At 62.5% G+C, this 23,985-nt stretch overlaps 1 protein-coding gene across 1 annotated transcript in view; it reads left to right on the top strand.

Annotated features, from left to right (window-relative positions):
* The window catches only part of GRM7 (glutamate metabotropic receptor 7), a 205,752-nt gene that overhangs the window by 168,076 nt on the left and 13,691 nt on the right, over nucleotides 1-23,985 (top strand). Inside the window, exon 9 of the mRNA XM_054179927.1 lies at nucleotides 15,926-16,172. Coding sequence (XP_054035902.1) covers nucleotides 15,926-16,172 — 247 coding nt within the window. The remainder of the gene's footprint in view (nucleotides 1-15,925; nucleotides 16,173-23,985) is intronic.

The raw sequence follows: 23,985 nt of genomic DNA, 5'->3' as shown, positions 1-23,985 counted from the left end.
GCTGCGGCGCGGCCCCGCCGGGGGGCACCCGGGGCCGGCGCGGATGGGCTGCCCCCGGCAGCGGGGGCTTCGCTCGGTCCCTTTCCCCGGCGCTCGGCACAAGCGGTTCGGCCGCGGGAGGAGCTGCGGAGGTCCTGCGGAGGTCCTGCGGAGGTCCTGCCTCGCCCCAGGGCGCAGCCTGCGCCTCCTGCAAGCCTCCGCTGGGCTGTGCCGGCGCAGGGCAGCGCTGCGGCTGCGGCGCCTCTGGAGATGCAGGGTGCTAGGAAGGCCACGGCCAGCAGCGGGACGGGTCCCAAGGACCCTGGCCGGCACAGCCAGCAGCTGGTGGGCACTAGGAAGGCCACAGCCAGCAGCAGGATGGGTTCTAAGGACCCTGGCCGGCTCAGCCAGCAGCTGGTGGGCACTAGGGAGGGCCACAGCCAGCAGCAGGACGGGTCCTATAACCTATGGTGACCCCTAACACAGGACATGGAGCTGATGGAGAGGCTCCAGAGGAGGCCACAGAGATGATCACAGGTTGGAGACCCTCCCCTGTGGGGACAGGCTGGGAGAGCTGGGGCTGTGCAGCCTGCAGAGAAGGCTCCAGGGAGACCTCAGAGCAGCCTTCCAGTATCTGGAGGGCTCCAGGAGAGCTGGGGAGGGACTGTGGACAAGGGCTGGGAGTGCCAGGGTGTGGAACAATGGCTTGGAGCTGGGAGAGGGGAGACTGAGACTGGAGAGGAGGAAGAGAATCTTGAGAGTGAGGAGCTGTGAGAAGGCTGCAGGCAGAGCTCAGACCTGCATTTCAGTGTCTGCAGGGCAGCTGCAGGCAGCCTGGGGAGGGACTGCTCAGAAGGGGCTGTGGGGATAGGATGAGAGCAATGGTTTGGGGCTGGGGCAGGGCAGAGGTAGGTTGGGCATCAGGAGGGAGCTCTGCACAGGGAGAGCCTGGGACAGGCTGCACAGGGAGGGGGTTGAGGCTCCAGCCCTGGAGACACTCAGGCTCAGCCTGGCTGTGTCCCTGGGCAGCCTGCTGTGGCTGGAGCTGTCCCTGCTGCCTGCAGGGGAAGGGGGTGGCCAAGATGCCCCTGGGGGTCCCTTCCAGCCTGCTGCACTCTGTGGCTCTCTGTGCTGCACAGTGTCCTCTCCTCTTCCCCTTCTCCCCATGATTTACATTTTCAGCCCCAGAGCAGCCCTGCAATGCTTAATGGAGATCATTAAGTCTCATTTGGAGACAAGATCTCTCCTGTTAGTAGCAGAGCAGATCCTGCTCACACCCTTAACCAGCAGCAATAATTCCTAAGTGAGGTGAGGAGGGAAATGGATTTGGAAGCTCAGCACTGGGCTCTGTGAGGTGATGCTAAGAGAAAGGAATCAGAATCAATTAGTTTAGCCAAGGTGCTTAAAAGATGATTAGGGCTGGAGGGAAGGTCTGCTGCAAGCTGATATTAGGCAGTCATTAAGATTTATTCTGGGGCTGTAATTGGAGGGCCAAGGAAGTTTAAGCAGGGAGATCAAGTGATGTGATTCTCCACTACTCCCAGATCAATGTGGGTTTAGCCTCTGCTATTGACTGGAAGATGAAATCTGTTAATGACTGAAGATAAGGAAGACAAGGTAGGGCCTCTGAATGTCCCTGCTGAGGGCTGCTCCCTGTGCTGAGTGCTGCTGGCTGCCTCCTGACCTCCTGGCACAGCCCAGCACCAGTTGGAGTCCAGAAACCTCCCAGCAGGGCCCTGGGTCCCCCATAGGGAGCAGTGGGGTTGGCCTGGAACTGTGCCAGGGGAGGGTCAGGCTGGAGAGGAGGAACAATCTCTGTGCTGCCAGAGTGGCCAGGGGCTGCAGAGGCTGCCCAGGGAGGTGGTGGAGTCCCCATGGCTGGGGGTGCTCCAGAGCCCTGTGGCCATGGCAGCTGGGGCCAGGGTTTGGTGGCCATGGTGGGGCTGGGCTGGATGAGCTCAGAGGCCTCTCCCAACCCAAAGCACTCTGTGACTCTGGCTCTGCTGGAAGCACCACCAGAAGCAAGCAGCTCAGGAGAAGCCATCCCCAGCCCCTGCTGCTTGGCTCTGCTGAGCTCAGAGGCCTCTCCCAACCCAAACCACTCTGTGACTCTGGCTGTGCTGGGAGCACCACCAGAAGCAAGCAGCTCAGGAGATGCCATCCCCAGCCCCTGCTGCTTGGCTCTGCTGAGCTCAGAGGCCTCTCCCAACCCAAAGCACTCCATGACTCCGAGTCTGGCTCTGCTGGAAGCACCACCAGAAGCAAGCAGCTCAGGAGAAGCCATCCCCAGCTCCTGCTGCTTGGCTCTGCTGAGGCCTTTCCCAACCCAGGCAATTCTCTAAGAACTTGGAGCTGGGCAAGGACTTGCTGGGGGCAGCCCAAGGCTGTTCCTGGCTGTGTGCCTGGGCAGCTTGTGTGGAGCACTGGGGCTTGCTGAGTGCCCACTGCTGGGGCTGGTGGCAGCTCAGGCAGCATGTATGGAGGCAGGCTTCCCACTGGGAGCTGCACTGCCTTGGTTTGATCATGATCACACAGAGCAGCCAATGCCTCCTTTGGCTGCTCTGCCTCCCCCCAGGGCCCAGGGCTTGCTGTGGCTGACAGGAGCTGAGGGGGGGATGACAAATTCAGCCTTCTGTTTACAAGGTGCCTGGTGGCTTCCTCAAGCAGAGATAAGGGAGCTGCAAGGTGCTCAGCCTTCATTCCTGGAGACATAATAAGGCAGAGCAGGCAGTGAATAAATCCCAGCTCAGCATCCAAGCAGGTTTGCTGTGCAGCTGGGAAGGCAGCAAGAAACAGAGCTGGGCTCCTTTGTCCTGTCCAAAATGCCTTGGCCAAGGCCAAGAGGCAGGAAAATCCAGGTTGTGCCCCCCAGCAGGAAGGGATGAGGCAAGAGGGGAAGGGGGAAAGGTCCCTCCCAGGAGAGGGGATGTGGCTGTACCAGGAATGGGGTCACCAGCAGCACCAGGGAAGTGCTTGGTCCCCTGGATTCAGCACTGCTGAGGCCACAGCTCAAATCCTGGGGTCAGTTCTGGGTCACTCACTTCAAGAAGGACATTGAGGGGATGGAGCAGGGCCAGAGGAGGGCAACAGAGCTGGGGAAGGGTCTGCAGAGCAGGGCTGGGGAGGGGCAGCTGAGGGAGTGACCTGGAGAGCCAGGAACTGGACCCAAGACTCCAGGTGTAACCTCACCAGGGCAGAGTAGAAGGGCAGCAGAGCCTCCCCTGCCCTGCTGGCCACACTCCATGCACCCAGGAGATCCTGGCCACGAGGGCACACTGCTGGCTCACACTGCACTTGTTGCCCACAGCAGTTTGCAGCCACCTCTGTGTCCCAGCAGGTCCCTGCTGCTCTGAGGGCTTCTCCCCCTCCCTTGAGTGATGATCAAGTGAGCAAAGAGCAGAGAGTGTGCTGAGCTCTCCATTCATCCTAGAAACCAGAAACTCCTTCTTGCAGATCAGCTCCAGGGCTAATAAGTGAGAGGCAGATTGGGCCTGGGCCAGTGCCCCCCAAGCTCTCAGCCAGAGATTCCTCCTGTTGCTGCTCAGAGAAGGTGTGGAGCGAGGGGAGGCTCAGGCTGAGGAGGCACCACCAGCCAGGCAGAAAACAGAGCAGCAGCAGTGGCCTGCACACCACACCTAGTGGGGTGTGCAGCCTGGAGCAGAGGAGGCTGAGGGAGACCTCATTGCTCTCTGCAGCTCCCTGAGAGGAGGCTGCAGTGAGGCTGGGGCTGGGCTCTTCTGCAGGTGATAGGAGAGGAAATGTCCTGCCAGGGGAGGCTCAGGTTGGAGAGGAGGAAGGATTTCTGTGCTGCAGGAGTGGCCAGGGACTGGCAGAGGCTGCTCAGGGAGGTGGTGGAGTCCCCATGCCTGGAGGTGCTCCAGAGCCCTGTGGCCATGGTGGGGCTGGGTTGAGAGCTGATCTCAGAGGCCTTTTCCAGCTGAAAAGAGTCTCTGATTCCCTGACCACCTCATGGGACTGGCCTGGGAGAGGGTTTGGATGGTGCTGCAGGTTGTGCCTGCAGGTCGTGCCTGCAGCACCAAAGAAGCCACTGGCTGCTGCTGGAGAGGGGAAGCTCTGTGCTGCTGCTCTGCATCAGCTCTGATCTGCTCAGCTTCCTCCTGAGCATGGAGGGGAGTGTGCAGCACCTGCAATGCTGGCAGGCCCTGAGATGGGAGAGCCCTGGAGATTAAATCCCGTGGCAAGGAGCAGCCGGAGCCTCTTGTACCCCAGGCCCACCCAGCCCCGGCTCAGCACAGCAAACCTCACCCAGCTGCATGCCACAGGAGCCCCAGGCTGGGCTGAGCCCTGCAGGAAGCTGGCTCCAGCTGGTGAAGGGTGATGGATGGAGAGGTTGCCCTGGCAACTGCTTGCTCTAATTGGGAGCCATTAGCAGCACCAGGCCTGGGATGGCTCCAGTGGAAGAGCTCTTGAAAAGCAGAGGAAGGGCAGAGGCCAGGAGCCCCTGGAGGGCACTCCTGGGGCATGGGGGCAGTTGGTCTGAGGACAAAACCATCCCCAGCTCTTTCTGTGCTCCTGAGGTGTGGGGAAGGGCAGCAGGAGTGGTGTGGGGAAGGGCAGCAGGGCAGGAGTGGTGTGGGGAAGGGCAGCAGGAGCAGTGTGGGGAAGGGCAGCAGCAGCGGTGTGGGGAAGGGCAGCAGGAGCAGTGTGGGGAAGGGCAGCAGGGCAGCAGCAGCAGTGTGGGGGAGGGCAGCAGGGCAGCAGTGGTGCAGGGAAGGGCAGCAGCAGTGGTGCGGGGGAGGGCAGCAGCAGCGGTGTGGGCAGCAGGGCAGCAGCAGTGTGGGGAAGGGCAGCAGCAGCAGTGTGGGGAAGGGCAGCAGGGCAGCAGCGGTGTGGGCAGCAGCAGTGGTGTGGGCAGCAGGGCAGCAGCAGCGGTGTGGGCAGCAGCAGCGGTGTGGGCAGCAGGGCAGCAGTGGTGTGGGCAGCAGCAGCGGTGTGGGCAGCAGGGCAGCATCAGCAGTGTGGGCAGCAGGGCAGCAGCGGTGTGGGGAAGGGCAGCAGCAGCGGTGTGGGGAAGGGCAGCAGGGCAGCAGTGGTGTGGGCAGCAGCAGCAGTGTGGGCAGCAGGGCAGCAGTGGTGCGGGGAAGGGCAGCAGCAGCAGCGGTGTGGGCAGCAGCAGCGGTGTGGGCAGCAGGGCAGCAGGGCAGCAGCAGCGGTGCGGTGTGGGCAGCAGCAGCGGTGTGGGCAGCAGGGCAGCTGTGCCTCTCCGGAGTGCAGGCAGCTGGGGCCAGGCTTTCTGCGGCGCTGTGGAGGCAGAGCTGCCGCTGGCAGTGGTGCCCCAGGCTGTGCCATCGCCATGACAACCTGGAGCTGCTCAGGAGCTGCTGGGGGCTGCCAAACCCAGCGGCACCTCGGCCCCGCAGCCTGCCGGAGCAGGGCCCGCGCTGAGCCGGGGGTGTGAGGCGCAGGGAGCCAAGCTGGGCACCGCGGGGAGGCTCGGAGCTGCTGGGGCAGGCTGCACAGGGAGCTGCTGGAGGGGGCTCCATCTCTGCAGGCTCTCAAGGCCTGCCTGGGTGTGTTGCTCTGTGACCTGCTTTAGGTGGTCTTAAGGGTGCTGGGGGCCTGGAGCAGGCTGCCCAGAGAGGTTGTGGAGGCTCCTGGTGTGGAGAGCTTCCAACCCCCCCTGGGCACTGTGCTGCTGGGCAAGCTGCTGGGGGAGCCCTGCTGGGGCAGGGGGCTGGGGCTGGGTGAGTGCCAGAGGTGCCTTCCACCCTCTACCATCCTGAGACTGGGGGAACTGCAGATCTCATACTGCCTGGCAAGAGTCAGCTCATGGTCGCACCACCTCAAACCCCACAGCTGAGTGCACCCAGCTCTTGGCATCACCTCCTGGTTCTCCTTCCAAGGAGCTCCCCAGGGCTGCCTGCTCTTGCCTAGGTGCCATTCCCACCAGGAGCTGCCCAGGAGGATACCCATCCAGGCTACAGGGACGCAGCCAGGGCAGGCAGGGAGGCTGGGGAGAGCCTGGCACAGGCTGCCCAGGGGGGCTGTGGCTGCCTCCTCCCTGGAGGTGCTGAGGGCCAGGCTGGATGAGCAGCCTGGGCTGGTGGGAGGTGTCCCTGGCTGGCACTGGGTGATCTTTGAGGTCCCTTCCAACCCAGCCCATCCTAGGATCCTGGCCTGACTTCGCTCCAGCTCTCAGCCTGAGGAGCGCAGGGCTGGGGGGGCTGGGGGCTTCCCCCCCCTTTCCCCCTGCATTGCTCAGCAGCGGAGGCGAGCGGGAGGGAAGCCTGCTGGCGTGGCGCGTGCGGAGCGCAGGAGGCAGAGCAGAACCGCTTCCATGTGAGCTCTAAGCTCTGGCCATGGACAGAGTGAATCAAAAGCAGTAAGTGTGGGGGAAAGATGATTTATAGCAGCAGCTGGAGCCTGGCACCGAGTGCCCCGAAATGCCCAGCCTGCGCGGCAGCCAATTTAGCGGCGCGGCAGAGAGGGCGAGGAGGGAGCTGAAGGCTGCTCCCTGGTGATGTCATCTCGGGGGGGGAAGTGACAGATGAATTATTGGGAGCTGAAAGGAGCTAAGTGCTCAGGCAGGCAGAGAGGGGAAAGCCATCACTGCCATCAGAGGAGCTGGGGAGGGCTCGGCACTTGTGGCGCTGGGCTCCCCGCGCGCCGCCGATGCCGCAGCCGTGCGCCGGGCTGAGGGCTGAGGCAGCGCTGGGGCTTGGGGATGGCGTCTCCCGAGCTGCCTGCTTCCAACAGAGCCAAACTCGCCCAGGCAGGGAAGTGTTTGGGCTGGAAAAGGCATCCCAAGGCCCTTGGGGCCAACTGCCAGCCCCAGCCACCAAACCCTGGCCCCAAGGGCCGTGGCCACAGGGCTCTGGAGCACCTCCGGGCGTGGGGACTCCAGCACCTCCCTGGGCAGCCTCTGCCAGGCCCTGACCACTCCTGCAGCGCAGCAATTGTTCCTCCTCTCCAGCCTGGCACAACCTCAGGCCAGCTGTGACTGAAATGCCACGTCACCTGGAGACCCTGGAGCCAGAGAACCACAGAGTGGTAGAGCTTGGGAGGGACCTCTGAAGACCACCAAGTCCAACCCTGCCAAAGCAGGGCAGGGCACCCAGGAAGACATCCAGGTGGGTGCTGAATGTCTCCAGGCAAGGAGACTCCACAGCCTCCCTGGGCAGCCTGCTCCAGGGCTCTGTCCCCCAGGCAAATGACCAAAGGGAAGGGGAGGAAATGGCCTGGAATTGTGCCAGGGCAGGGCTAGGTTGGAGGGGAGGAAAACTTTCTGTGCTGCCAGAGAGGTCTGGGACTGGCACAGGCTGCCCAGGGAGGTGGTGGAGTCCCCATGCCTGGAGGTGCCCTGGAGGGGTCCAGAAGCCTGTGGCCATGGCCCCTGGGGCCATGGTTTGGTGTCCATGGTGGGGCTGGGTTGCTGCCTGGACTGGAGGAGCTTGGGGGATTCTTCAACCTTAATGATTCTGTGACTCTGTGTTTCCCCACACCTGCCAGCCCCCAGGGGCTGCATCCCCTGCTCCCCAGGCTGCAGCCCATCCTCCCCCCAGGGGCTGCATCCCCTGCTCCCCAGGGGCTGCATCCCCTGCTCCCCAGGCTGCAGCCCATCCTCCCCCCAGGGGCTGCATCCCCTGCTCCCCTAGCCCAGCACAGCCTCCCCCAGGGGCTGCATCCCCTGCTCCCCAGGCTGCAGCCCATCCTCCCCCCCAAGGGGCTGCATCCCCTGCTCCCCAGGCTGCAGCCCATCCTTCCCCCCAGGGGCTGCATCCCCTGCTCCCCAGGCTGCAGCCCATCCTCCCTGCCAGGGGCTGCATCCCCTGCTCCCCTAGCCCAGCACAGCCTCCCCCAGGGGCTGCATCCCCTGCCCCCCAGGCTGCAGCCAATCCTCCCCCCAGGGGCTGCATCCCCTGCCCCCCAGGCTGCAGCCCAGCCCTGAGTGTCAATCCCTGCCAGCAGAGGAGCAGAGGTGGGCATGGAGCTGGTTATTTATAGCCCTGCAAGGCAACAAGCAGAGAAGCAATTGCTAGCCCCAGTCCCTGGTGTGTTTGCTTGTGCAGGAGCAGTGGCTGTTGTCAGGCAGTGTAACACTGCTGACTCCTGGTCACCTCTGGAGATTAAATTGTGGAAGCTGAGCTGCTTGAGTCGATGTAGCAGTGGATAGAACATGAAAGGTTTGGCTGGGGGCCTGGAGCCACTGCTGCTGCTCTGTTTTCTGCCTGGCTGGTGGTGCCTCCTCAGCCTGAGCCTCCCCTCGCTTCACACCTTCTCTGAGCAGCAACAGGAGGAATCTCTGGCTGAGAGCTTGGGGGGCACTGGCCCAGGCCCAATCTGCCTCTCACTTATTAGCCCTGGAGCTGATCTGCAAGAAGGAGTTTCTGGTTTCTAGGGTGAATGGAGAGCTCAGCACACTCTCTGCTCTTTGCTCACTTGATCATCACTCAAGGGAGGGGGAGAAGCCCTCAGAGCAGCAGGGACCTGCTGGGACACAGAGGTGGCTGCAAACTGCTGTGGGCAACAAGTGCAGTGTGAGCCAGCAGTGTGCCCTCGTGGCCAGGATCTCCTGGGTGCATGGAGTGTGGCCAGCAGGGCAGGGGAGGTTCTGCTGCCCTTCTACTCTGCCCTGGTGAGGTTACACCTGGAGTCCTGGGTCCAGTTCCTGGCTCTCCAGGTCAAGAGGGACAGGGAACTGCTGGGGAGAGTCCAGGGGAGGCTGCAGAGATGCTGAGGGGCCTGGAGCAGCTCTGGGAGCAGCAAAGGCTGAGAGCCCTGGGGCTGAGAGCCTGCAGAAGAGCAGCCCCAGAGGGCAGCTGAGCAATGCTCAGCAAGAGCTGAAGGAGCTGTGGGGGGCAAGAGGCTGGGGCCAGGCTCTGCTCATGGTGCCCAGGGACAGCACAAGGGGCAAGGGGCACAGACTGGCACCCAGGAGGTTCCACCTGAGCAGGAGGAGAAAGTTGTTTGCTGTGAGGGAGTCTGAGCAGAGCAGAGGGGCAGAATCCCCTCCCTGGCCCTGCTGCTCTCCCTGCTTTGGATGGAGCCCATGGGTGTCCAGGGGCTGCAGCTGCAGCTGAGGTCTCTTCCAGCCCAAACAATTCTGTGATTCTGTGCCTGCAGACCAGGCTAGAAGCAAGGGAACTCAGTTTCCTTAAGCTCTGCTCAAACCTGCTAATCTGGGCAAAAACATTCCTCTGTGCCTCCAAAGGGCTCTGCCAGGGACAGCCTGAGCAGCTCATGGTGCTTAGGGGGCTGGAAGTCACCAGGAGGTTTGCTGTTACCTGCACTTGGACTGCTGCCACCCAAGTGCAGAAAGCCAGAGAGTGTCCTCAGCCCTGGGAGCCAGCAGCAGGAGCCTGTGATGTGCACAGGCTGCTGGGGAGCCTCAGCAGGGCATGGGAAGAGGATTAGTGATGCAGGGCAGGCAAGGGAGCTCACCCCCCACGGGTGCTGCTGCCCCTCTGCAGGATGTGGCTGCCTGGGTTCAGCTGTCCTGAAGCATCCCTCGGTGAAGCCAAGGGGAAGAGCAGCTCCTGCAGCTGCCTGGGGGTCCCTCCCCTCAGGGCACGGAGCTGCCAGAGCAGGAGGTCAGCCTGGAGGACCTTCCCCACCCCGCAGCAGCCCATGCAGGGCTGTGGCCACAGCGTGTCCTGCCTGCCAGGGGTAGGGGCCAGAAAGAGGCCCCAGGAGGATGCAGGCAGCTGCTGGTGCTGCAGGTGGCAGAGCCCACAGGAGATTCAGGGGAGCCTGGGCACAGGAGAAGCTCTGGAGAAGTCTTGAGGCTGTTTTTGACTGAAGCAGCTCTCAGGACCCTTTGTGTCTGGGGAAGCTCTGGGGGTGCTCTGTGCCTGGGGATGCTCTGGGGGTGCTCTGTGCCTGGGGATGCTCTGGGGGTGCTCTGTGTCTGGGGAAGCTCTGGGGGTGCTCTGTGACTGGGGAAGCTCTGGGGGTGCTCTGTGCCTGGGGCAGCTCTGGGGGTGCTCTGTGCCTGGGGCAGCTCTGGGGGTGCTCTGTGACTGGGGAAGCTCTGGGGGTGTTTGTGCCTGGGGAAGCTCTGGGGGTGCTCTGTGCCTGGGGCAGCTCTGGGGGTGCTCTGTGACTGGGGAAGCTCTGGGGGTGCTCTGTGCCTGGGGCAGCTCTGGGGGTGCTCTGTGACTGGGGCAGCTCTGGGGGTGCTCTGTGACTGGGGAAGCTCTGGGGGTGCTCTGTGACTGGGGAAGCTCTGGGGGTGCTCTGTGACTGGGGCAGCTCTGGGGGTGCTCTGTGACTGGGGAAGCTCTAGGGGTGCTCTGTGCCTGGGGAAGCCCTGGGGGTGCTCTGTGACTGGGGAAGCCCTGGGGGTGCTCTGTGCCTGGGGAAGCTCTAGGGGTGTTTGTGCCTGGGGCAGCTCTAGGGGTGTTTGTGCCTGGGGCAGCTCTGGGGGTGCTCTGTGCCTGGGGAAGCTCTAGGGGTGTTTGTGCCTGGGGAAGCTCTGGGGGTGCTCTGTGCCTGGGGCAGCTCTGGGGGTGCTCTGTGACTGGGGAAGCTCTAGGGGTGTTTGTGCCTGGGGAAGCTCTGGGGGTGCTCTGTGCCTGGGGCAGCTCTGGGGGTGCTCTGTGCCTGGGGCAGCTCTGGGGGTGCTCTGTGCCTGGGGAAGCTCTAGGGGTGTTTGTGCCTGGGGCAGCTCTAGGGGTGTTTGTGCCTGGGGAAGCTCTGGGGGTGCTCTGTGCCTGGGGCAGCTCTGGGGGTGCTCTGTGCCTGGGGCAGCTCTAGGGGTGCTCTGTGCCTGGGGAAGCTCTAGGGGTGTTTGTGCCTGGGGCAGCTCTGGGGGTGCTCTGTGCCTGGGGAAGCTCTGGGGGTGCTCTGTGACTGGGGCAGCTCTGGGGGTGCTCTGTGCCTGGGGCAGCTCTGGGGGTGCTCTGTGCCTGGGGCAGCTCTAGGGGTGTTTGTGCCTGGGGCAGCTCTGGGGGTGCTCTGTGACTGGAGCAGCTCTGGGGGTGTTTGTGCCTGGGGAAGCTCTGGGGGTGCTCTGTGCCTGGGGCAGCTCTGGGGGTGCTCTGTGCCTGGGGCAGCTCTAGGGGTGCTCTGTGCCTGGGGCAGCTCTGGGGGTGCTCTGTGTCTGGGGAAGCTCTAGGGGTGTTTGTGCCTGGGGAAGCTCTGGGGGTGCTCTGTGCCTGGGGCAGCTCTGGGGGTGCTCTGTGCCTGGGGCAGCTCTGGGGGTGCTCTGTGCCTGGAGCATCTCTGGGGGTGCTCTGTGACTGGAGCAGCTCTAGGGGTGCTCTGTGCCTGGGGAAGCTCTGGGGGTGCTCTGTGCCTGGGGCAGCTCTGGGGGTGCTCTGTGCCTGGCCAGCTCTAGGGGTGTTTGTGCCTGGGGAAGCTGTAGGCTTTCTTTGTGACTGGAGCTGTTTCAGAGGTCCTTGGTGACAGAAGTCTGGAGGGCACTTTGCCACCAGAGGATCTTCCAGGCTGGCTCCAGCCCGGGGTCCTGGAGCAGAGTGCCAGCTGATGCTGCTCTGTGACAAATGTGCCACAGGCTCTTGTGGTGGTCTGGGGCCCACCCCAAGCCTTTGCTGGGGGCAGAAGGGCCCTGGGTCCTTCCCAAGCAGAGCCAGTTTCCAGTCCAAGGCCGAGCAGCACAACTCGCCCTGGCCAGGAGCCATTCCCCTGCTGTCCCTCGGGGCAGCCTGGCTGGGTGTGGGCTGTTAGACACCCAGGTCCCTGGGGGCACATTGACATTCCAGGCCTGTCACTTCCCATCTCCTTTCCTGGTGGCAAACACAGCTCTTGGAGGCTCATTTTCATTTTTATTGAAGGATGTTTCTCATTCTCCTGCTTGCACAAAAATAAAAGCAGAGAAGGAGAGAGAAGCTTCCAAGGACCTGGCAGAGCCTCCTGGGAGATTCATAAACTGTCTGCTCCCTGTGTAAGAGCATTTGTCACAATCCCTCTCCAGGAGGGGGGGAGGGGGGACAAAAAAAGGGAGAGAAATTGGTTTGTGATAACAGGAGGCCAAAAATACCTCCAGTTACCACTTCATTTCCATACTGCACAAATAAGACCATTGGCTGTGTAATGAGGGTGAGCTGAGCGAGGGGCAAGGAGAGCTCCTCCTGCTCAGGCTGGGAATGCAAAGTGGCAGCCTGCAAAAAGGCTTCCTGGCTCCTAAAGGCACTTCCCTGCAGCTCTGGGGTCAGCTTCTGTGCCCCAGCAGCTGGAACTGCAGTTAGAGCCAGCTGGAAATGGAGTTAAATGGATTTGGAAATGGAGTTACATCTGGTTGGGGAAGGGAGCTGGATGCAGGTGGGGAAGGGAGCTGAATGCAGGTGGGGAAGGGAGCTGTGAATGCAGGTGGGGAAGGGAGCTGTGAATGCAGGTGGGGAAGGGAGCTGTGAATGCAGGTGGGGAAGGGAGCTGAATCCAGTTGGAAATGGAGCTGAATCCAATTGGAAATGGAGCTGTGAATGCAGCTGGGGAATGGAGAGTTGGTGAATGGAGCTAACCCCAGCTGGGGTCTGGTCACCAGTGCTGCTCCCAGGGCTCAGTGCTGCTCCAGCTCTCTTGAACACCTTCAGCAATGACCTGGGGGAGGGCACTGAGGCAGCCTCAGTGACCTGGCACCGAGCTGGGTGGCAGTGGTGGTCTGCTGGAGGGCAGGGAGGCTCTGCAGAGGGATGTGGCCAGGCTGGATCCATGGCTGAGAGCAGTGGGCTGAGGTTCAACAAAGCCAAGGGCTGAGTCCTGCCCTTGGGCCACAGCAAGCCCAGGAAGGCTCCAGGCTGGGGGCAGAGTGGCTGGAAGCTGCCTGGCAGGGAAGGCCCTGGGGGTGCTGGGTGCCAGCAGCTGAGGATGAGGCAGCAGTGCCCAGGGGGGGCAAGGAGGCCACCAGCAGCCTGGCCTGGATCAGGAATGCTGTGGGCAGCAGGAGCAGGGCAGGGATTGTGCCCCTGGGCTGGGCACTGGGGAGGCTGCTGCTTGAGTGCTGGGTTCAGTTCTGGGCAGGGGACACAAACTGCACCCCCAGCAGTCCCACCTGAACCTGAGGAGGAGCTTCTTCAGTTCAAGGGTGCTGGGCACTGGAGCAGGCTGCCCAGAGAGCCGCTGGAGCCTCCATCTCTGAAGCCATTCCAAACCCAACCAGATGTGTCCCCGTGTGACCTTCTCGAGGTGGGGCTGGCCTGGATGCCGATCTGCAGAGGTCCCTTCGCAGCCCTCCCACCCCCGGGGGCTGCGCACCCAGCGGCTTCCCCCGCCGGCCGCCGCAGCCCTCAGCCTCCCGGCGCCGCTTTTGTCGCCCGTGGTGCTCGGCGCCTGCCGTTTGCATTCTTCTCCCAAAGCTCTCGGGGAGTTTATCGGCAGGAGGGGAAGAAGAAATGGAACAGTTCCACCTAAGTGACATTTCCATGTCCGCCTGGGAGAGCCAGGAGGCAGCGATAAAGCAGACAAAGCCCCGGCCCCGCGCAACAATCCTATCGCCGGGCGTCCCTTATCTCCCCGGGCTGCCCTTTGTCTGAGCCGCATTGTGTGGCACTCGGCTGCCCTTGTTCGACAAATCTCTTTTCTCCCTCTCCTTTTATCTCCCCTTGGCATTTGCAGGGTAGGAACCTGGCTGCCTTGATGCTGCAGAGGACCTCTCTGATGGAGTAACCTTCAGCCCCCCTCTGGCTGAGGAATCCTTTAACCTTCAGCCCCCCTCTGGCTGAGGAATCCTTTAACCTTCAGCCCCTCCCTGGCTGAGGAATCCTTTAGCCTTCAGCCCCCCTCTGGCTGAGGAATCCTTTAGCCTTCAGCCCCTCCCTGGCTGAGGAATCCTTTAGCCTTCAGCCCCCCTCTGGCTGAGGAATCCTTTAACCTTCAGTCCCCCTCTGGCTGAGTAATCCTTTAGCCTTCAGCCCCTCCCTGGCTGAGGAATCCTTTAACCTTCAGCCCCCCTCTGGCTGAGGAATCCTTTAGCCTTCAGCCCCCCTCTGGCTGAGGAATCCTTTAGCCTTCAGCCCCCCTCTGGCTGAGGAATCCTTTAGCCTTCAGCCCCCCTCTGGCTGAGGAATCCTTTAGCCTTCAGCCCCCCTCTGGCTGAGGAATCCTTTAGCCTTCAGCCCCCCTCTGGCTGAGGAATCCTTTAGCCTTCAGCCCCCCTCTGGCTGAGGAATCCTTTAACCTTCAGCCCCCCTCTGGCTGAGGAATCCTTTAGCCTTCAGCCCCCCTCTGGCTGAGGAATCCTTTAACCTTCAGCCCCCCTCTGGCTGAGGAATCCTTTAGCCTTCAGCCCCCCTCTGGCTGAGGAATCCTTTAGCCTTCAGCCCCCCTCTGGCTGAGGAATCCTTTAACCTTCAGTCCCCCTCTGGCTGAGGAATCCTTTAACCTTCAGCCCCCCTCTGGCTGAGGAATCCTTTAACCTTCAGCCCCCTGAGAGCAAACAGAAATCACAGACTCGAGGACTGGCTCAGGGTGGAAGGGACCTCAGAGATCAGCTCCTCCATGGGCAGGATGCCTCTCAGCTGCTCAAGGCCTCATCCAGCCTGGCCTTGACCACCTCCAGGGAGGGAAATCCACAGCCTCCCTGGGCAGCCTGTTCCAGTGCCTCACTCCCCTCACTCTCAACAATTTCTTCCTCCTCTCCAGTCTCAGTCTCCCCTCTCCCAGCTCCAAGCCATTGTCCCTCATCCTGGCACTCCCAGCCCTTGTCCAAAGTGCCTCTCCAGCTCTCCTGGAGCCCTTCAGGTCCTGGAAGGCTGCTCTGAGGTCTCCCTGGAGCCTTCTCTTCTCCAGGCTGAAGAGCCCCAGCCCTCCCAGCCTGTCCCCAGCCATGCCCAGGGTGGGTTGTGCCCACTGGGGTAGCCCACGGAGGGATGCCACCAGCCACAGCAGTTCCTAGCACGGAGCCTCCAAAGATGCTGTGGCTGTGTCAGGCAGCTGGCACCGGGCTGGCCCTCAGGGTGGTTTGCACACAGAGGTCTCAGCTCAGGTATTCTTGGCTGCAAACTCCTTTTACAATGGCTTCTAATTGGTCAATTAGTGTTTGAAGCAGCCCTGCCTGCTCCCCGGCCAGTGCCTCCACAACAGCATCTCCCTGGGGACCAGGACAAGCAGCTGAAGAGGAGCCAGCAGTGTGCCCAGGTGGCCACGAGAGCCAAAGGCTGGGATCAGCAATGCTGAGTCCAGAGCAGCAGGGAGGGGATTGTCCCCTGGCACTCAGCTCTGGGCAGGCCACACCTCGAGTGCTGGGTCCAGTTCTGGGCACCTCAGGACAAGAGAGCTGTGGAGGTGCTGGAGCCAGGGCAGAGCAGGGCAAGGAAGCTGGGAAGGGCCTGAGGAAGAGATCTGATGAGGAGAGACTGAAGGAGCTGGGGATGGTTGGTGTGGCACAGAGGAGGCTGAGGGGAGACCTCCTGGCTGCCTCCAGCTCCCTGAGAGGAGGCTGTGGAGAGGCTGCTGCTGGTCCCTGCTCACAGGTGATCAGTGACAGAACAAGAGGGAATGGCCCCCAGCTGCCCCTGGGCAGGCTCCGACTGGGCAGTAGGAAGAATTTTTTCCCATGCAGAGTGGTCAGGGCTTGGAGTGTGCTGCCCAGGGCGGCGGTGGAGCCCCCAAGCCTGGCTGTGCTTGAGGGTGATCAACGACAGACCAAGAGGGAACAGCCTCCAGCTGCAGCAGGGCAGGGGCAGGGTGGATGATAGGAAGGATTCTTTCCCAGCAGGAGCAGTCACACACTGGGATGTGCTGCCCAGGGAGCCCCCAAGCCTGGCTGTGCTTGAGGGAGATCAACGACAGACCAAGAGGGGATGGCCTCCAGCTGCAGCAGGGCAGGGTGGATGATAGGAAGGGTTCTTTCCCAGCAGGAGCAGTCACACACTGGGATGTGCTGCCCAGGGAGCCCCCAGGCCTGGCTGTGCTCGGGTGGGGGGCTCGGGGGTGACCCTGGCAGAGCAGGCTCCCGGCTCGGCGCTCCCAGCCCGGCGCCCGCGGGGCGGCTCCGTGACCCCCCTCCGCTGTCTCTCCCCCTCAGCTCTACATCCAGACCACCACCCTCACCATCTCCATGAACCTAAGCGCTTCGGTGGCCCTGGGGATGCTGTACATGCCGAAGGTCTACATCATCATCTTCCACCCGGAGCTGAACGTGCAGAAGCGGAAGCGCAGCTTCAAGGCGGTGGTGACGGCGGCCACCATGTCCTCGCGGCTCTCCCACAAGCCCAGCGACAGACCCAACGGCGAGGCCAAGACCGAGCTCTGCGAGAGCGCCGACCCCAACAGTGAGTGCCGGCGGCGGCGCCCGGCCGGGGAGGGCCCCCGGGGCTCGCCCGCCCCTGCCCCCGCCCAGCAGGGGCAGCGCAGAGAGGGGGCGCGGGGCTGTGCCTCTGCCCTCCTGCTCCCCCTGCCCGCCCAGGCTGCCGATGAGGCTGCGCTGCCCTCTCTCCTCTCTCCTCTCTTCCTCCCCCCTCTCTCTTCCTCCCCCCTCTCTCTTCCTCCCCCCTCTCTCTTCCTCCCCCCTCTCTCTTCCTCCCCCCTCTCTCTTCCTCCCCCCTCTCTCTTCCTCCCCCCTCTCTCTTCCTCCCCCCTCTCTCTTCCTCCCCCCTCTCTCTTCCTCCCCCCTCTCTCTTCCTCCCCCCTCTCTCTTCCTCCCCCCTCTCTCTTCCTCCCCCCTCTCTCTTCCTCCCCCCTCTCTCTTCCTCCCCCCTCTCTCTTCCTCCCCCCTCTCTCTTCCTCCCCCCTCTCTCTTCCTCCCCCCTCTCTCTTCCTCCCCCCTCTCTCTTCCTCCCCCCTCTCTCTTCCTCCCCCCTCTCTCTTCCTCCCCCCTCTCTCTTCCTCCCCCCTCTCTCTTCCTCCCCCCTCTCTCTTCCTCCCCCCTCTCTCTTCCTCCCCCCTCTCTCTTCCTCCCCCCTCTCTCTTCCTCCCCCCTCTCTCTTCCTCCCCCCTCTCTCTTCCTCCCCCCTCTCTCTTCCTCCCCCCTCTCTCTTCCTCCCCCCTCTCTCTTCCTCCCCCCTCTCTCTTCCTCCCCCCTCTCTCTTCTTCCCCCCTCTCTCTTCTTCCCCCCTCTCTCTTCTTCCCCCCTCTCTCTTCTTCCCCCCTCTCTCTTCTTCCCCCCTCTCTCTTCTTCCCCCCTCTCTCTTCTTCCCCCCTCTCTCTTCTTCCCCCCTCTCTCTTCTTCCCCCCTCTCTCTTCTTCTGCTATGAGGCTGTTCAGTCTGGAGAGGAGAAGGCTCTAAGGAGACCTAATTGTGGCCTTCCAGGAGCTGCAGGGGGCTCCAAGAAAGCTGGGGAGGGACTTTGGAGGGTGTCAGGGAGGGACAGGACTGGGGGGGATGGAGCAAAGCCAGAAGTGGAGAGATTGAGATTGGCTGTGAGGAAGAAGTTGTTGCCCAGGAGGGTGGTGAGAGCCTGGCACAGGCTGCCCAGGGAGGTGGTGGCAGCCTCCTGCCTGGAGGTGTTTGCAGCCAGGCTGGAGGTGGCTGTGAGCAACCTGCTGTGGTGTGAGGTGTCCCTGCCCAGGGCAGGGGGCTGGGGCTGGATGAGCCTTGAGCTCCCTTCCAACCTTAACAACTCTATGATCCCCAACTGGATCAGGTTGCCCAGAGCCCTGTCCAGCCTGACCTTGAGTATCTCCAGGGATGGATCCCCAACCACCTCCTTGGACAACCTGCTGCAGTGTTCCAGCAGCCTCCTGCTGCAGAACTTGTTCCTCACAACCAGTCCAAATCTGCCCTTCTCTAGTTTGAAGCCATTGCCCCTGGGCCTGTCCCCAGAGGCCCTTGCAAACAGTCTCTCTCCATCCTTCCTGCAGCCCCCTTCAGGCCCTGGCAGGCTGCTCTAAGGTCTGCCTGCAGCCTTCTCCTCTCCAGGCTGAACACCCCCAGCTCCCTCAGCCTGGCCTTGTAGCAGAGCTGCTCCAACCCCCTGATCATCTTTGTGGCCTCCTCTGGACCCTCTCTATCAGCTCCAGGTCCTCCCTGTATGGAGGGCTCCAGAGCTGTACACAGCACTGGGCAGCTGCTCTCCCCTGGGGGAGCTGTTGCAGGCACTGACCCACAGCTCAGCTTCAGCTTCAGGGGAGGTTGGAGGAGATGAGCTCTGAGGTCCCTTCCAGCCTGGGCCATTTGAGGGTAGCTCACATAAATCTGTGTTCATTCTGCTCTATTTCCTGACCAAGGCTTTCTCTCCCAGAGTACAGCTGGCTTTTCCAGCTGGATTTTCTCTCCTGCTTCATGGGGAGGGTTCCTGGCTTGTGCTGGAGCCCCCTGAAAATCCACAGCTGTTTCACCCCTGCCATGAAATGATTACCCTGAGCCACCAGGATGGGAGCTGTGTTCCCCCAGGCTCTGGGGGCTGAGCCCAGGCTGCTGACCTCTCCTGCAGATAAAGAGCCTGGAGACAGCACCTCCATGGCTCAGGAGAGCTTTGACCCTCCAGTGAATGGAGGTGTGCAGGGGAGGCCTCTCAGCTGCCCGAGTGGCTTCCCAGGAGCAGGAGGTGCTGAGCGTGGTGTGGAAGTGCTGCACACAGCTCTTGGGTGGTGTGCAGGGATCTGAGCTCAGGAGAGGTCTGCAGAGCACTTTGGAGAGCTGGGCTGGGCACTGGGGCTGGGGGCAGTGGAGAGGAAGCTGCATTAAGGTGGGAGGAAAAGCTCCTGCAAGGCAGTGCCCCTCACTGGCAGCCAGCAGGGGCAATGGGGAGTGGGAATGTCACTGCTGGGACATGTGGGAAGCAAGGAGCTCCACAGGCTTTCCTCCCCAGCTGGGAGCTGGGAGGACCTTCATGCTGAGGGGAATATGCTAAGGCCAAAGCTCTCTTCTCATCCCAGTTTGCCACCTGGCATCTGCCTGCTTTACTCATCCACCAGCTTCCTCCTGCTAAGAGATGTTTGCAGCAGACTCAGGTGGGCAGCACTTGGTGCACAGCAGCTCCCATCCATGTGATGAGTTCATCTTGTTCTCATGAGGCCACAGCTGGAGGGTTGTGTCCAGTCCAGGGCTGCCCAGGTCAAGAGGGACAGGGATGGGCTGGAGAGAGCCCAGCAGAGGCTGTGAGGATGCTGCAGGGCCTGGGACAGCTGTGTGAGGAGGACAGGCTGAGAGCCCTGGGGCTGAGAGCCCTGGGGCTGAGAGCCTGCAGAGCAGCAGCCCCAGAGGGCAGCTGATTGATGTCTATAAACATCTGAAGGGTGGAGGGCAGGGAGGGGCCCCCAGGCTCTGTCCAGTGGTGTCCTGGGACAGGACAAAGGGCAATGGACACAAACTGGAACCCAGGAGGCTCCACCTCAGGGTGAGGAGAAACTTCTTTGGTGTGAGGGTGCTGGAGGCCAGGAGCAGAGAGGTTGTGGAGTCTCCTTTGGAGACTTTCAAGCCCCACCTGGATGTGCTCCGTGTGCCCTGCTCTGGCCCTGCTTGGACTGGATGATCTCAGGGGGCCCAAGGAGGAGGCAAAGCAGGGCCCAAGGAGGACCTGCCTCAAGTCCTGCTCTGGCAGGGGGATTGGACTGGATGGCCTCCAGAGGTCCCTTCCAGCCCCTCACCATTCTCTGTGCCTCTGGTCGAGCTTCCCCCACGCTGAGAAGCTGCCTCCCAGCAGGACTGCAGCTGAGCAGGCAGGGAGAGCCTCTGCTCCTGTTGCTGCTGCAAGCACAGTGTCAGGCTGGGAGGAAAAAACATTTGAGCCTCCACCCCATACTTAACCATTATTGAGATTTCCATGTAATTACTCCTCTTCCCCAGCTCTGGGGGTTTAATTCATGGCTTTGCCAAACAGAGTGACAGAGAAATCAACATCTCCCTTGTCTGGTAATGAGGAGGTTGGGGCTGCAGCAGGCTGGCTGAGCAGACCTCATTGGAAGGGAGTTGCCTCTCATTTGAAGCAGCCCTGAGGAGGAAGCTGAGCTCCCCAGGCTCTGCTGGGAGCATCTTCCTGGTGGGCACAGGGGCAGGGGGTGGTGCTGAGGGAGGCACCAGCCTTGGTGGAGCTGGAGGCTGGTTGGGCTGGGTGAGCTGAGAGGGCTTTGCCAGCCAAACCCATCCTACACCTTGGCAGCACAGGGAATGTTCTCTCCCAGTGGCAAGGGGGAGATGTCATGCCCATGAGGATGGCTCTGAGATGAAGATGAGTAGCAGATGGTGGTGAGCAGGAGGCCTGCAGCATCTCTGCAGCCAAGGCTGAGTGTGCAGAGAAAAGCTTCTGCACTTTGGGGGTGCTGGAGGCCTGGAGCAGGCTGCCCAGAGAGGTTGTGGAGTCTCCTGGTGTGGAGAGCTTCCAACCCCCCTGGGCACTGTGCTGCTGGGCAAGCTGCTGTGGGAGCCCTGCTGGGGCAGGGGGCTGGGACTGGATGCTGGGATGGTGTGGTCAAAGTGACAAACCAGTGCTGGGCAGGGGGAGCAGCTGTGAGGACAGAAGGCTGTGCTGGAGGAGATTGCTTGGGGTTTGCTGAGCAGTGGCAAAAGGAAGGAGGCAGCACAGAGGAGCCAGAACCCTTGGAGCTCTAGAACCTCTCAGATCTGTGAGCAGCGTGAGCCTGGCCCTCAGCGGCGCCAGAGCGGTGCGAGCCTGGCCCTCAGCGGCGCCAGAGCGGCGTGAGCCTGGCCCTCAGCGGCGCCAGAGCGGCGTGAGCCTGGCCCTCAGCAGCACCAGAGCGGCGTGAGCCTGGCCCTCAGCGGCGCCAGAGCGGTGTCAGCCTGGCCCTCAGCGGCGCCAGAGCGGCGTGAGCCTGGCCCTCAGCGGCGCCAGAGCGGCGTGAGCCTGGCCCTCAGCGGCGCCAGAGCGGCGTGAGCCTGGCCCTCAGCAGCACCAGAGCGGCGTGAGCCTGGCCCTCAGCGGCGCCAGAGCGGTGTCAGCCTGGCCCTCAGCGGCGCCGGAGCGGTGCGAGCCTGGCCCTCAGCGGCGCCAGAGCGGTGTCAGCCTGGCCCTCAGCGGCGCCAGAGCGGTGCGAGCCTGGCCCTCAGCGGCGCCAGAGCGGTGTCAGCCTGGCCCTCAGCGGTGCCAGAGCGGTGCGAGCCTGGCCCTCAGCGGCGCCAGAGCGGTGTCAGCCTGGCCCTCAGCGGTGCCAGAGCAGTGTCAGCCTGGCTCCCAGTGGCGCCAGAGCGGCGTCAGCCTGGCCCTCAGCGGCGCCGGAGCGGCGTCAGCCTGGCCCTCAGCGGTGCCACAGCAGCGTGAGCCTGGCCCTCAGCGGCGCCAGAGCGGCGTGAGCCTGGCCCTCAGCGGCGCCAGAGCGGCGTGAGCCTGGCCCTCAGCGGCACCAGAGCGGCGCCAGCCTGGCCCCCAGCGGCGCCAGAGCGGCGCCAGCCTGGCCCTCAGCGGTGCCAGAGCAGTGTCAGCCTGGCTCCCAGTGGCGCCAGAGCGGCGTCAGCCTGGCCCTCAGCGGCGCCGGAGCGGCGTCAGCCTGGCCCTCAGCGGTGCCACAGCAGCGTGAGCCTGGCCCTCAGCGGTGCCAGAGCGGCGTGAGCCTGGCCCTCAGCAGCACCAGAGCGGCGTGAGCCTGGCCCTCAGCGGTGCCAGAGCGGCGTCAGCCTGGCCCTCAGCAGCACCAGAGCGGCGTGAGCCTGGCCCTCAGCGGTGCCAGAGCGGCGTCAGCCTGGCCCTCAGCAGCACCAGAGCGGCGTGAGCCTGGCCCTCAGCGGTGCCAGAGCGGCGTCAGCCTGGCCCTCAGCAGCACCAGAGCGGCGTGAGCCTGGCCCTCAGCGGTGCCAGAGCGGCGTCAGCCTGGCCCTCAGCAGCACCAGAGCGGTGCGAGCCTGGCCCTCAGCGGTGCCAGAGCGGCGTGAGCCTGGCCCTCAGCAGCACCAGAGCGGCGTGAGCCTGGCCCTCAGCGGCGCCAGAGCGGCGTGAGCCTGGCCCTCAGCGGTGCCAGAGCGGCGTGAGCCTGGCCCTCAGCGGTGCCAGAGCGGCGTGAGCCTGGCCCTCAGCGGTGCCAGAGCGGCGTCAGCCTGGCCCTCAGCAGCACCAGAGCGGCGTGAGCCTGGCCCTCAGCGGTGCCAGAGCGGCGTCAGCCTGGCCCTCAGCGGCGCCAGAGCGGCGTGAGCCTGGCCCTCAGCGGCGCCAGAGCGGCGTGAGCCTGGCCCCCAGCGGTGCCAGAGCGGTGCGAGCCTGGCCCTCAGCGGCGCCAGAGCGGCGTGAGCCTGGCTCCCAGCGGCGCCAGAGCGGCGTGAGCCTGGCCCTCAGCGGCGCCAGAGCGGCGTGAGCCTGGCCCCCAGCGGCGCCAGAGCGGCGCCAGCCTGGCCCTCAGCGGTGCCAGAGCAGCGTGAGCCTGGCCCCCAGCGGTGCCGGAGCAGTGTCAGCCTGGCTCCCAGCGGCGCCAGAGCGGTGTCAGCCTGGCCCTCAGCGGCGCCAGAGCAGCGTCAGCCTGGCCCTCAGCGGCGCCGGAGCGGCGTGAGCCTGGCCCCCAGCGGTGCCGGAGCAGTGTCAGCCTGGCTCCCAGTGGCACCAGAGCAGCGTCAGCCTGGCCCTCAGCGGCGCCAGAGCAGCACAAGCCTGGCCCTCAGCGGCGCCAGAGCAGCACAAGCCTGGCCCTCAGCGGCGCCGGAGCGGCGTGAGCCTGGCTCCCAGCGGCGCCAGAGCAGTGTCAGCCTGGCTCCCAGCGGTGCCAGAGCGGTGTCAGCCTGGCTCCCAGCGGTGCCAGAGCGGTGTCAGCCTGGCCCTCAGCGGCGCCAGAGCGGCATGAGCCTGGCCCCCAGCGGCGCCAGAGCGGTGTCAGCCTGGCTCTCAGCAGTGTGGTCACTTGGGTGGACTGTGACATCCTCTGGGGCTTTGGGGGCTGAGGCTCTGGACAGCCACATTCAAGTGGTGCAGTCTCCATCCCGGCAGGGGCTGCAAAGCCCTGGTGATGTGGTGCTGAGGGCCATGGCTCAGTGGTGAGCTGGCAGTGCTGGGGTCGTGGTTGGACTCCATGACCTCAGAGGTCTCTCCCAACCAGAATGATTCTGTGGTTCCATGATTCTAGGAGGAGTTTTCTCTCTCTCTCTCTCTCACTCTCTCATGTATTGTTGAGTAGAACTGAGTTGGGTAGAGCCTGGCAGCTGATTCAGTTGAGTGCAGCCCCTGCCCTGCATCCCCAGCCAGCCCAGGCACCCTTTGGCACATTCCCATGGTCAAACAGAGCCTCCCTCTGCACTCTGTCCTCCCTCTCACAACCTCTGTGTGTCCATCCTTGCTGTCCTCCATGCTCTGAGACTGGGCATGGACTGTGTGGGCTCCCACCAGCAAGCTGGGGGTGGTGCATGTGGAACAGAAGCATCTCCTGCCTGGGCAGAGCTGCAGCCCCCACTGTGCTGTGTGCCTGCTCCTGGCCATCCTCAGTGCCACCCACACGACCTTGCCTCCTCCATCCCCCTGGGCAACTGAAGTGCTTGTGAGCAACCTGGGAGTGACTGCATGGGGGGGAGGGAGAGGAGGGACTGGGGAGGCTGAAAATGAGCCCAAGTTTGAAAGTGAAGCCAAAACCTTAAGCTGAAGCCAAACCCTTAAACTAAAGCCAAAATGTTAATCTGAAACCTTGAACTGAAGGCAAAAACCTTAAGCTCAAGTTAAAAACCTTAGGCTGAAGGCAAAGTCTTAAATTGAGCCAAAACCTTGAACTGGAGGCAAAAATCTTCAATTAAGGCCAAAGATTAGAGCCAAAAAACCCTGAGCTGAAACCAACATCTTGAGCTGAGCCCAAAGTCTTGACCTAAAAGTCAAAACTCTTGAAGTCAAGCCAAAAATCTTAAGATGAAGACAGAATCTTAAATTAAAGCAAAAATTAAAGGCAAAACATTAATCTGAAGCCAAAGTCTGAACTAAAGCCAAAATATCTTAAATTAAAGCACAACTTCAAGGCCAAATCTCAAATTGAGCCAAAAATCTAAGCTAAAACCAAACTCCAAACAGAAGCCAAAACCTGAAACCAAAACAAAATCTAAAGCCCAAACCTGAACTGAAGCCAAAAATCTTCAACTAAAGCTAAATCTTAAGGCCTAATCTTAAATTGAAGGCAAAGCCTAAACTGAAGCCAAAAATCTTCAACTAAAGCAAAATCTAAAGCCCAGGTCTTAAACTGAGTCCAAACCTAAACTGAAGCCAGAAGCTTAAATCAAAGCAGGATCTAAGC

Source organism: Dryobates pubescens, chromosome 1 (assembly GCF_014839835.1).
Source record: "Dryobates pubescens isolate bDryPub1 chromosome 1, bDryPub1.pri, whole genome shotgun sequence".
Taxonomy (NCBI): domain Eukaryota; kingdom Metazoa; phylum Chordata; class Aves; order Piciformes; family Picidae; genus Dryobates; species Dryobates pubescens.
This window is presented reverse-complemented; position numbering and strand designations above follow the sequence as displayed.